This window comes from Caretta caretta, chromosome 6 (genome assembly GCF_965140235.1).
Source record: "Caretta caretta isolate rCarCar2 chromosome 6, rCarCar1.hap1, whole genome shotgun sequence".
NCBI lineage: Eukaryota > Metazoa > Chordata > Testudines > Cheloniidae > Caretta > Caretta caretta.
In genome coordinates, this window is record NC_134211.1 from 77,357,208 (window position 1) to 77,369,882 (window position 12,675).

The following is a 12,675-nucleotide window of genomic DNA, read 5'->3' on the forward strand; positions in this document are numbered from 1 at the left end:
TTTCTTCCACTTTATCCATGTTTTATTCAAAGTTCAGAGATTTTTAGTATTGACTTCTTCCAAGAGCTTGAGGACCTTTTCCTGCCACTCTGTTGCCAAATAAGGATGTGTGTCTTAGGCTACTGTTGGGAAGAGATCTTGTGGCTAAAAATGCTCAGGTTAGCCATCTTTGGCTAATCTACTCTCTGAACTAGGGAGGTGATTCCCCTGCTTGCATACAGATACCCCTGCTAGCACGGGTATAAACAGCAGTGTAGCTGCACTACCATGGATAGCGGCAGCAAAGGCATAGCTGAGCCGTGCCCAGCACAAACCTGTGATATAGCCCTTGACTTACCTCTTGTAGATTGTCATTGTTCAGAGAATGTTAGGATAATGTAAGAGAAAGGAAACTATTTTAAATCTTAATTTCTAGCCATTGTGCCATGAGCACAAAGTGCTGAAGAGAAACACATCTTAGTTCAGCTCTTTTCTACTTACCGTAGTTTTTGTCGTTTTAAATAAAAGTCCAAATTGAGGAAAGAATTCTTGTGAGAGTGCATTTTGTAGGAGTTGACATATTGCTCAACATCTCAGCTGCTGCTGCACCAGTTAAGAGTGAAGATAGCTTCCTGTTATCAATTGGATATTCAAACACCTTCAGATTTGAAAATAAACAGAAAAACCAAAACAGAACATTAAGTAAGGTGCTTATGTGCATTCCACTGCCGGAGTGCGTGGTGCAAATATAAACCAAAGGGAAATTGCCATTGAATAGATATGGTAGGATTCCATTAGAAATATGTATATCCATGGATTACAAAGTTGAGTGAAATTCTAGTTTTCATAGGGGATTGTGGAATATGATCTGTGAAGCTGCTTAAGGAAGGAGGCAGAAAGATCCTGCTCTTTTTAATATGATATGATATGGAAGAGTGTATCTGAAATGAGACAATGGCTCGTGACTCATTTTTTAAAAACTATGCTTACAGTTGCAAAGCGAAGCACGAAAAGTCAGAAAATTATTAAATTAATGTTGTTTGCAGATCACTTTTTACTTAAACATTTTTTCATCGACACCAAAAAATCTTACGTTCCTACTGGCGTCATAGCAGCAGTTAATTCCCAGATCTGCATTGTGATGCAAATAAAGAAATAAAACAAAGTTCATTTTGATCTGTAATGGATACTTTAGTTTGGTCTGTGTTTGGCAAGGGATGGAAGTGTAATTTTTAGTTTTGTACAGGGTATTTACAACCAATGGACAGACCAAAAAAAAATCAACTGCACAAAGCATTACTTGTTGTTGTTTTTTCCTTAATTTCACATTTATTCAATTAAGTCAAAACACATAATTAGCTGTTAGCTTTTCATAAATTGGAGTACAGGTTATCCATATCTATTGTATACTTCTCACCAGCTTCAGCCAGTTAACAGAAAGCAAGGTATTACTCTAGAATGATTAATGTTAAAAATGTATCAGGCAGATAGAAGACAGCCTGATTTACACTAGGCCTGCAGGGGAGAGAGCAGCCAAAAAAAACCTGTGCAATGTAGTAAATTAAGCAAATATGACAGCAGCAGAAGTGCAAACATAATCGGATGGCTAGATATGATAGTCAGCACTTCTCGGTCAGCAGTGTTATCTTACTTGGATTATTTTACCAAGTTTACGTGCACAGACATTGTGAATAATTCATCAAAGTAATATTTAACATTAGGTCCCCCACTAATATTAGGAACATATTTCTACACTTTCCACCCAAAGACTGAATATAACCATTTAGAAGGATAATCTGGGATATCCCTGTGTTGTAATTAGTTGTGCTGCTTCTGAGAAATAAGATCTCACTAAGTTCAAAATTATGCAAAACCACACAATCTATTCCTTTCTCTCTCCCATCATTAAGTATCATTATCCTCTAGATGTGACATTTTATCTGCTTTTGACTCATCTCAGAAGAAGTTTGAGGAAGCATCTAAGGCATCGTGTACTGGCATCTCTGTGAAGTAATGAATATAAACCAGTCCTTAACTTTACAAGCTCTTCCGATTTCTCTTTTGAGTTGCTTGTCCTCCTGATACCGTGGGCTATTAAAGTTGAGAGAAGTGAAATAAGAATTATAAATTGACCTACTCCTAATATGCATTTAAGTTGCTTTATGAGCCAGGAAACCTGTCATTTATACCCAGAATGAAATTCCAGATGTTTCCTGCTGATTTGTGCTTCTCAATTGGCTTAAACCTCTGAGTACTTGTACCGTGTGTATTGTATGCACTCAGATGATGCTTAGGAGGGCAGACAGCTTTACACAGCTCATATAATTTTGCTTTTTGAGCTAAGGACTAGTTTTAGATTAATAACTTTTCAGGGACACTGGTACTAGACTGTTAAGTGAATTATGAAAAAAAGTCATCCTGAGGGATCCACAACTCCAAAACGTACAGTACTGGAACAGTGCTCAAGCATTAAATTACATCGTACCTCAGGTTTCAGAGGAACAGCCGTGTTAGTCTGTATTCGCAAAAAGAAAAGGAGTACTTGTGGCACCTTAGAGACTAACCAATTTATTTGAGCATGAGCTTTCGTGAGCTAGAGCTCACTTCATAAGTGAGCTGTAGCTCACGAAAGCTCATGCTCAAATAAATTGGTTAGTCTCTAAGGTGCCACAAGTACTCCTTTTCTTTTTATCGTACCTCAGGTTAGTGGAAACACTGAATAGGAAGATCAGTAGTTTCTAAATGGAACAGTTGTTATAAAAATAAGGCTATCTCATCCTTGTGTTCCCAGTTTATTTCTGGTCTGTAACTTATATCTCAAAAGAATTTTGTATGTGTTTTGTTTTGTTTCCATGTTTTTCTGCTTCTGACACCTTTCCCATCCATAAGGATTCTGGAATAAAAACTTCCTGGAAATTTCGATTCTGATGTTTGAAGCAGAATAAAATACAGCATGCCCATCTGTAGATACAGTATATTTGCTTTGCAATATTGAGAAAAGAAAAGTGTCATTATTAGTAAATTCAGCATATAATGGTCAAACACACAGGATACACAGTTACAGCATCAAAGTGCCACTTTTAAATAATCACACTTCTAAGACCTCTGGCACTTCGATGATGATGATGATTGGTGGCACTGTACAGACACCATTGTGAACCAAATAATCCATTGTTTCATTTGGGCTAAATTAGCTCTCACTAATAGGATAGTTCAGTATTTAGACTGTTCTGCTTGAATATTGACATTTTGTTGAACAGGCTATGTAATGACATCAGCAGAAAATATAGCAACTGATTCAATCTAACCAAACACCTGTCCAGTGGAAAATAACTTTTTTTTTTCTCTGAAACACACTGGGATGCTGGAGTAGTTCAGAGAATTAATCTTCAGTTTGTTATATTGTGATGATAAAGGATGTCACTTTTACTGTTTCATCTTCTGTTTTGTCACTCACAGGCTGTTCTGGAGACTATTAGGAATCTGATGAACACAGACTGTGTGGTTCCTGATTGGTTGCATGACATCATCCTTGGATATGGAGACCCAAGCAGCGCTCATTATTCAAAAATGCCAAATCAGATTTCTTCTCTGGATTTTAATGACACCTTCCTATCCATTGATCACTTAAAAGCCAGTTTTCCTGGATATAACATAAAAGTAACTGTTGACAATCCAGCTCTACAGAAACCCCCTTTCAGGTGATCTAAGAATCTCAGATGTACTTGGTCTCAGATAGTCTGAACAGATAATTCTCCAATTAAATCATGGTATAAATCTAAGTCATTTCAGTTTTATTCCTAAAAAGTACTATAGTGAAGCTGGTACTGGAAAACTAAGTCAGTTTAGTTCAGTGACTCAAGTATGTTCTTTTGCCTGAGAAAATAGCTTGTAAGAGCTGCTATTGTAATGTATTATTAATATGTAATATTGAAGTGGCATCCAAAGGCCAAAATTAGGATCAGGATGTTATTGTGCCACACCCTATATACATGTATATGAAAACATTGTCCCTGACCCAAACAATTGACAGTCTATAGGGGAAAATGATATATGAAGGGTGGGGTTACAATCTGTGTGTGTGTGTATATCTTTTACATTTGACATCTTTTCTATCATAAATATAAAAAGTGTCAATTGTTCCTATCTGTCAGTCTAGCTATCATTTAATTAGATGTGTGTTTTGGCAGACATGAGTTTTGAAGGATGTAAAGTGGGGGAGAAAGACAGTATCTTATGGATCTGTAGTGGGCAATGTAGAATAAGGCACCCAGACTACTTATTATCTATTTGTATTATGGTCATGGCTGGCAGCTTCAGTCAAGGATGCAGGGCCCCATTGTGCTAGGCACTATACACACACACAAAGATGATTCCTGGATCTAAGATCTTAGTCTAAGTATAAGGTGATGGAATAAGTTGGGGAAAAAGGGAGGTGCAATATAATAATGGGAAAATATATATGTGTGAGAAACTGTATACAACCAGTGGGTGAGGTGCAAGATGATATGTTCTAGCACAGTGACTCTCAAACTTTTTTACTGGTGACCCCTTTCACATAGGAAGCCTCTGAGTGCTACCCCCTCTTATAAATTAAAAACACTTCTTTTTAATATATTTAACACCACTATAAATGCTGGAGGCAAAGTGGGGTTTGGGTTGGAGGCTGACAGTTCACGACCCCCCCCCCCCATAACCTCACGATCCCCTGAGGGGTCCTGACTCCCAGTTTGAGAACCCCTGTTTTAACATCTAGAAATTGCATTCTGTAGTTTCATTCGAATAAATCTCAAAATGCCATGTAATCTTTATTTTAATTTCTCTTGGGAAATGAATTGTAAGGATTTCCTGACTTTAGAGGAATAGAAGTCCATTAAAGGCTTTCAAAATGCTGCTTCATCTGTAACATCTGATGATAGATGTAGTCTCCACATAAAGAGAAGATGAGAGCACTTATTGCCTATCACGGATTTCTCCTTTGATTTACACAGCCCTTGCCACAAAAAGAAGCCCTTCACCTTAATTTATTGTCCTATTACATTGTAAAGATATTTCTTACTAATATGCTGTACCATGAAGAGGTGTCTGTCAAATACAATATTAAATGGAATTGGAGGATGCAGGAGCTCTTGTGCTAGTGTCCTAAAAATAATGTAGGTGATCTGCAAAGGAGACACTACTACAAGGAGTGAAGTATCACCAATGTTTACAGAAGAGTCCATTGCTTCTGTCTGTAGAGTGTCTATTATTTTCTATCATTAGTTTATATTGACCCATACCTACATCTCTGCTCCCCCACTCCCTCTGTATTATTCCATAGTATCTCACCTTAACTATTTGTTCATATTATCTCCTTTTCCAATTCTCTACCTTCTACCCCATGTCTTATGACTAAAACACTTTCCCTGTCCTCATTTGCAAAGTACACGTTCTCTCGACCTCTGTTACTCCTTAAAACCAACCTCTTCAACCACATCCTTTTGTGCCTCATCAATAATCCCACATTTTCTCTCTCCTGGATTGTTGTACAATTGTCTTGTCTTGAGTAGAGCTGGCTGAAACTCCGGTTTTGGTTCAGGAGAAGTTTTGGTATTTCCAGATTTGTTTTTGGTTCAAATTTGGAACCAAACCAAAATTACCAAAATTCCTTGGCAAACCAGAGATGCCTGAAAAATTGGTTTTGGAAACACCAAAATACTGTGTTCCTGAGACCAACTGAATGAAATTGACATTCATGTCAATTTCCTAATTGCTACTTCCTGAATAGTAGCCATAAAATTGAAAAGAATGTCAGTTTCATTCTGCTGGCACTTTCAGGGCTGCTAGGCTCCCTGCTTGAACCAGAGCTTCCAGAGTCCCTGCTGTGGAGCTTGGAGCCTAGAAGTTTTAGGGCTGGCTCCCAGGGTCTGGGGCCATGTGGACTGCCCAGTGTTGAAGACCCCAGGGTTTTCAGACTTCTGGGGCAGCTGGCTGCACAGGTTGTCCTACTCCCAAGTGGGGAATAGACTTGGTGAAACATTTGACTCCAATGAATCAGCATTTTCCAACCCGGTCTAGTGTTGAGTTTTGTCTTACAGGTTGTAAGATCTTTGGGAAATGGACTGGCTTATTTATGTATATAGAGTGCCATGTCATTTGATGGAGCTCTAAAAATGTATATGAAAGACTATCTGACCTACTTGTGAAGGAAATGAAGTTGAAACTTTACAAATATGTTTTACAGGATAACTTTCCCACTAAGGGGAGGAAAAGGGAAGAAACGGAAAGAAGAGGATGGGAATGAAGAAAAGGCTGAAGAAGCTAAAACCTTAATTGTGGAACCTCATGTTATTCCCAATAGGGGACCATATCCATACAATCAACCCAAACGGTAATACTGTTATAACTTTGTGCCTATGCAAATACATAAGTAACAGTCCAGTGTCTGGGAGACCTAACAGTTTGTTGTAGGTTGCAAATGAGTTTCCATATTGGTTTGGTTACACAATCAGAAATAATTTCTGCATATAAAACAATCAGAGAATATTTATTCTATATTTATTTGTTTATTTATTTATTTCAGTAGGTAGTAGAAGTGAGCTAGACTGAATTAAAACAGGAGTACTTGTGGCACCTTAGAGACTAACAAATCTATTAGAGCATAATTTGTTAGTCTCTAAAGTGCCACAAGTACTCCTGTTCTTTTTTCGGATACAGACTAACATGGCTGCTACTCTGAAGACTGAATTAAGGCCGCTTAATTGAGTGAGTGAGTGTCCACAGGAGTTTAATGCGGTTTAGCTAATCCATTTTAAATTCAGACCTTTAGTTAATTTGGATTAATTTTTTTGAATGCCCCATGTAGACAGTCCCTTTAAAAACACCTTTTTTATATTTTCTGCATTTACTGAACTTATTTTTGTTCGTTACAGGAATACTATTCAATTTACTCATACTCAGATTGAGGCTATACGTGCAGGAATGCAACCTGGGCTGACTATGGTAAGGGCAATAATTATTAAGAGTTGTTACCATATTTCTTGTTGAAAATTATGCTGTTTAAGTTTAGGAGAGAGTCTCCGAAGAGCAGGTAACTTCCATTTTCTATGTCTACTATAATTGTGTTTTGTGTTTTCTTCCTACCAGCAGATAAAGAAAAGGAAACACCCAATAACATCCTCTCCCTTAAACAAAAAGCAAACAAACAGAAAAAACCTCTGAATAGAATTCTGTCCTGTGTTCCAGTGGTTGGGGATTCTTTCTGGATCTCTGAATTGACATGCATGTGTGTGTTTGGGTGGGGGGGTGGGGGGGGAGGGAGAGGGAGATTACTAATTTTAGAGTATAGTGATTCTGTGCCGAATTTGACCGTTTTGGTTGTATTTACAGTAATTGCAATATCTTGGGCCTGATGCAGTACCCGCTGCATGCAGTGAAAGCCTTTCTGTTGACTTCAGTGAGTTCAGTCAGGCCCCTAAGGAGAATTTCAGTTCCATGCTTCCAAAACTGAGGACATAATCTATAGTATTGAATTTGATTTTGCTTGAATGTAGTCATGACCAGTGAAGGGTTTACAGGAGTCACAGTTCTTAATAAGTAAATTTTCTGCTCATAAGTGTCTTTTTCGCCAGCCAGCTGTTCTCTCCTTAAATTAACTACTCAGAATACCTCACTGACTCTTCTTTCTCCACACCACTGTTCAACAAGGAGATTGAGTGTCTAGACACTCAATGCTGCTTTTTGAAATTAGGCTTCATGCTACCTTTGCTTTCCTGTCCATCTCTTCTTATGTAGCACACAAACACAGAGGAAGGAAAGAAAATGGAACTTTACTTATTTTTTACTCTTCTTCCAGTGCTCGCTCATGTCAATTCCATTCGAGGTGTGTGCATGCCCATATGCACAGTCGCTGGAGTATTTAGTCTTAGCTATATCAGTAGGGTCAGAAGTGGCGCCCCCTGGAGTACCACGCTCATGTGTCAGTATATCAGGCGCCCTCTCAGTTCCTTCTTACTGCCCGTGGTGGTTAGTTGGAGTGCTTTTCCTTGCATAGCCATAGTTTTTCATCTTTACTGACTTTGAGCCTTAAGGCCTTGTAAATAGTTTGTTTATAGTAGTTAGTTTTAAGTAGTTAAGTGTAGTTAGAAGTTTAGTCCCAGGTGGGGCATGCCCCACTTTCCCGTGTTTAAGCCCTGTGTGGACTGTAACAGGCCTATGCCTATAAGTGACCCCCATAGCAGCAGCGTCAAGTGTTTGGGGGAATCACATGTGAGACATAAGTGCTGTATTTGTAAAAACTTTCGGCCCCGCATGTAGAAAGAGCGAGTTATTTGTTTACAGGCTCTCCTCATGGAATCCGGCGTCCGTGCTGTCCTGCCAGGACTTGCCAAGTACCATTCCATGTCGCCAGTGCCCAAAAAGAAGGCGAGAAACACAGCTTCCCAGCACCAAGCAAGAAGGGCCATAGGTGATCGGGCAAGGGACCCACGTTGGAGCCATGCGTTCGTGCCTCCCCAGTCGGGGCCCTTAGCCCCCTTAAAAGGTCCACCAGCGACTGTCAGGAGTGGCATGGGACCTAAACCACTGATGTCACTAACACCTTCACAAGCTCCCACAGTGGCAAGAGAGCAGAGGTCTCCGCCTACACCGCCGATGCAGCATGTGTGGCAGGTATTGGCAAAGACTTCCCACAAGGGCAAGCCAGTCGCGAAGACCCCTCTGGGAAGTGGAGCGCCACCAATCCCCTGAGACAAAGCAGCACTCTCCACCTCCACACCATAGATAGCTGGAGTCGCAGCCCAAATCCTCTGGGATTCGCCCTCGGTCACCGCAATCGCGCTCCCTGCCATCTCAACGCGGATTGCCTAGAGAGGGAGACTGGTCTCCATACTACTGGTACTGTTCGACCTCCTGCCAGTCTTCCTCTCAGTGCAGGTCCTGGTCGCCTACCCCATGGGAGCGCTCTCCATCATGTCTCCAGTCCCCCAGCACTGGTCCCCTCGATACTGGCACTGATCTCCTCCTTACATGGGGATGTCAGAATCCCCAACAGGGGCAATTTACCTGTTTCACTCCAGGCAGTGTAAGGAATAAATCCACAGGAACTCGGCAGTTCTGTCTGATGAAAGAATAATGTAAGTAAGCATGCTCTTGTCTAACACTGCATTTTATTAGATTTAAGCACACACACAGACATAAGCAATAGGTTTAAAACATCCCAGATGTTTACTTATATTCTGAGATGGTACTGAGTAATCAATGACAGGTCAGTGTTGGCCAAACACCTTCCTGCCACGGAGTAAAGATATCAGGAAAACATCTCTCCCAGGATGGCTCCCAAGGACTGCTCCCAAATACACTCTATTAGCTAAGTTTTTTATAATTAATTTCTACAAAACACATAGGTCATAATGACCCATCACTTTTCCTAACTTTCAATAAACTTTTACTATCAGAGGCATCTAGACGCATGGCTGTCCATCCACATCTCTTCTTTCACTCTGTTTACTTTTTCTTCCCCTCCTCCCATAGTGATTAGCAAAACTGCCAGTAGTTATGACCTTGTTTCTGAAAGCCTGTCTCCAAATTAACCTTTAACTATGTGGTGTTCTATTTCATTAATTCATAGTGGCTGAGTGCACATAATATGGTTGCAATTAACTTGATCACATTCTGGGTTATATACGCCCCTCAAATCCAGGGCAACAGCCGCACTCTGGGTACTGGTCTCCAGCGACAGTCAGCAGGCAGACTCCGGCATCGACTGACCCACCCTGGTCACTGGAAGGGGATTCCTCTGGCATGGAAGTGCAGTTCAGCCCCTTGCCTAGACTCCACCGGTATGAATGGACACGCGAGGCTGCGTCGACATTGACGGCGCTGCCTTGGCAGCACAGCCAGTGGCCAGCACAGTGACCTTATTGGAGTGCAGGAGGGGTGCCGGTCATGGCAGTGCCCCCTTTGCACCGTTCATCTGCTGCTGCCTCGACGCAAGAGTTGGCGGCACCAACGGTACCAGGCTTGGTGCATGAGGCGTGCTCGTAGGTCAAGGTAGAGGAAACTGCACCCATCCGTAAGCCTCCCTCCCCCTGTGGTACAGTCGTCATCTTCATCCCCAGACAAGGCGGTTGCAGGACCCTCGAGAGCTAGCCTCCAGATGATTTTAAAGTACAGCAGGCCCTACTTTGACTGGTGGCCAAGAACTTGGGCCTGGAGCTGGAGGAAATGGCCAAGCAGGGAGACACCTTTTTTAGTGTCCTGTCAGCTCTACCCCAGCCCGTGTTGCACTACCAGTGTATGACGGTGTCCTCAAAATTGCCAAGGCCCTCTGGCAAATTCCTTCATCCGTCCCTCCCACCTCTAAAAGGGCTGAAAAGAAATACTTTGTCCCAACCAAAGGGTTTGAGTACCTTTACAACCACCCTCCCCCAGGCTTGCTGGTAGTCTCTGCGGACAATGAAAAAGATAAACTAGGGCATACCAGCTCGACTTCCAAAAATAAAGCAGCCAAAAGATTGGAGCTGTTTGGGAGGAAAATTTTATTCTACTGCAAGCTTACAATCCCGGGTGGCAAGCCATCAGGCACTCCTAGAGGGATACAATTTCAATTTATGGGACTCCCTCCATAAATTCAAGGAGTCCCTTCTGCAGGGTTTGGCCCAGGGTGCGAGATTGCATGGGTTAAGACACTGAGGCCACCCTTTGCTTGTTGGGCATGCATATGCCTCAGTCTGCAAGAAAGCAGTTCCGGCCGCCAAGACCTTGGCAGCCTCGTCCAGAGTCTGCAAGGAGAAGGGACAGGGATGTTAGTTTCATCCACCACTGCCCTTCCTCTTACTGCTCACTTGCGCAGCCAGGTCGGGCAAAGCACCCTGGGGGCCAAAAGCGCTCGTTTTGAGGGTGTGGTTAAGAGCGACGCCCCAATCACCTCCCAGGATCCAGCTTGTTCTTTCCTCAACTGTCTTCATCCCTACCATTCAGCCTGCTCACTGGTCACCTCTGACCGCTGGAGATAGTGGCTCAAGGCTACACCCTGCAGTTTTTGCTGCCCTCCCTTGTTCCCTCCACCGTCTTTCCTGTCCCTCTTCAGGGACCCTTCTTATGAGCAAGTCCTCATTCAAGAGGTTGAGAATCTTCTGGACATGAGGGCGGTGGAGGAGGTCTCTTGGGACATGACAAGAAATGGATTCTAGTCCTGTTATTTCCTAATCCCGAAAGCAAAAGAGGGCCTAAGACCTATTCTGGACCTGCAATGCCTCAACAAGTCTCTCAGGAAGTTGAATTTTCGCATGGTCTCCCTGGTCTCCATCATCCACTCCCTGGATCTGGGAGACTTGTACTCTGTCCTGGACTTGAAGGACGCCTATTTCCATATTCTAAGGTCACAGATGTTTGCTCCGTTTCATAATGGGCCTGCCAGGTTTTCTTGCCCCACCTGAAGGGCAAGGTGGTGCAGGTCCTCATGGACAAAACTGCTTTAATGTATTACATCAAGAGGCAGGGTGGAGCGACTTCGTTGGCCCTTTGCCAAGAAGCTCTCCGCCATTGGGACTTCTGTGTGTGGCATGCCATTCATCTGGTAGCCGTGCACCTGCTCGGGACCAGGAATGTGTTAGCAGGTCGCCTCAGCAGGACCTTCTCGTCTCGCCACGAATGGTCACTTCATCTGGAGGCGGTCAGTATCATCTTCCAAAAGTGGGGAACTCCCCAGGTTGACTTGATCGCGTCCCGTCAGGACAGGAAATGCCACGTGTTCTGTTCACTCTGGGAGATGGACAGTGGTTCCTTGTCAGATGCTTTCCTTCTTCCATGGTCGGGGGCCCTGATGTATGCCTTCCTGCCAGTGCTGTTGATCCACAGAGTCCTCATGACTCAAACAGGACAGGGCGAAGGTTATCCTGATAGCTCCCGAGTGGCCTTACCAACACTGGTTTGGCATGCTGCTGGACCTTTTGGTAACCGCTCCGCTGCGGCTACCTCTCTGGCTGGACCTGCTGTCCCAAGACACGTCAGTCTCATGCACCCAAACCTCCACCAGAACGACTTACTTGGCCAAGTGGAAAAGGTTCATGTGCTGGGCTTCAGAACGACGGATCCGGGCTGAGCAGGCCTCACTGAAGATCCTGGATTATGTTCTGCACCTCAAACTTCAGGGCTTGTCCCTGTCATCGATCAGGGTCCACCTGGCTGCTATTTCGGCTTTCCACCCTCTGTTCCAAGGCAGGTTGGTCTTTTCTCACAACATGACAGCCCGGTTCTTGAAAAATCTGGACCGGCTATATCCTCACGTCCAGTATCCTGTCCCTCCTTTGGATTTGAATCTCGTACTGTCAAGGCTCATGAGGCCTCCCTTCGAACCTCTTCTTCTCTCCCGGAGGGTTTCTTTCCTGGTTGCGGTTACGTCTGCCTGCAGGGTGTCTGAGATCAGGGCACTTACTTCAGAACCGCCCTATACAGTATTCTACAAAGATAAGGTCCAGTTGTGGCTGCACCTGGCATTCCTGTCCAAGGTAGCTTCTCAGTTTCATAGCGACCAGGACATAAATCCCCATAAATCCGAAGAGGAATTTGCAGTTTGCAAGCCCTGGACGTCAGGAGGGCGCTGGCCTTCTATATCCACAGGACAAAGCCGTTTCTCAAGTCAATGCAGCTGTTGGTTGCGGTGGCAGACAGGATGAAAGGTTGCCCAGTGTCTGCTCAAAGGATTTCATCCTGGCT

The 12,675-nt window shown here is 43.1% G+C and overlaps 1 protein-coding gene across 2 annotated transcripts in view; it reads left to right on the forward strand.

The window, feature by feature from the left end:
* AQR (aquarius intron-binding spliceosomal factor) overlaps positions 1–12,675 on the forward strand; it is a 123,760-nt gene that overhangs the window by 49,975 nt on the left and 61,110 nt on the right. For both annotated transcript variants that reach the window (XM_048852358.2, XM_048852357.2), the window contains exons 20-22: positions 3,439–3,680; positions 6,203–6,349; positions 6,891–6,960. In XM_048852358.2, the coding sequence (XP_048708315.2) occupies positions 3,439–3,680; positions 6,203–6,349; positions 6,891–6,960 (459 nt within the window). The remainder of the gene's footprint in view (positions 1–3,438; positions 3,681–6,202; positions 6,350–6,890; positions 6,961–12,675) is intronic.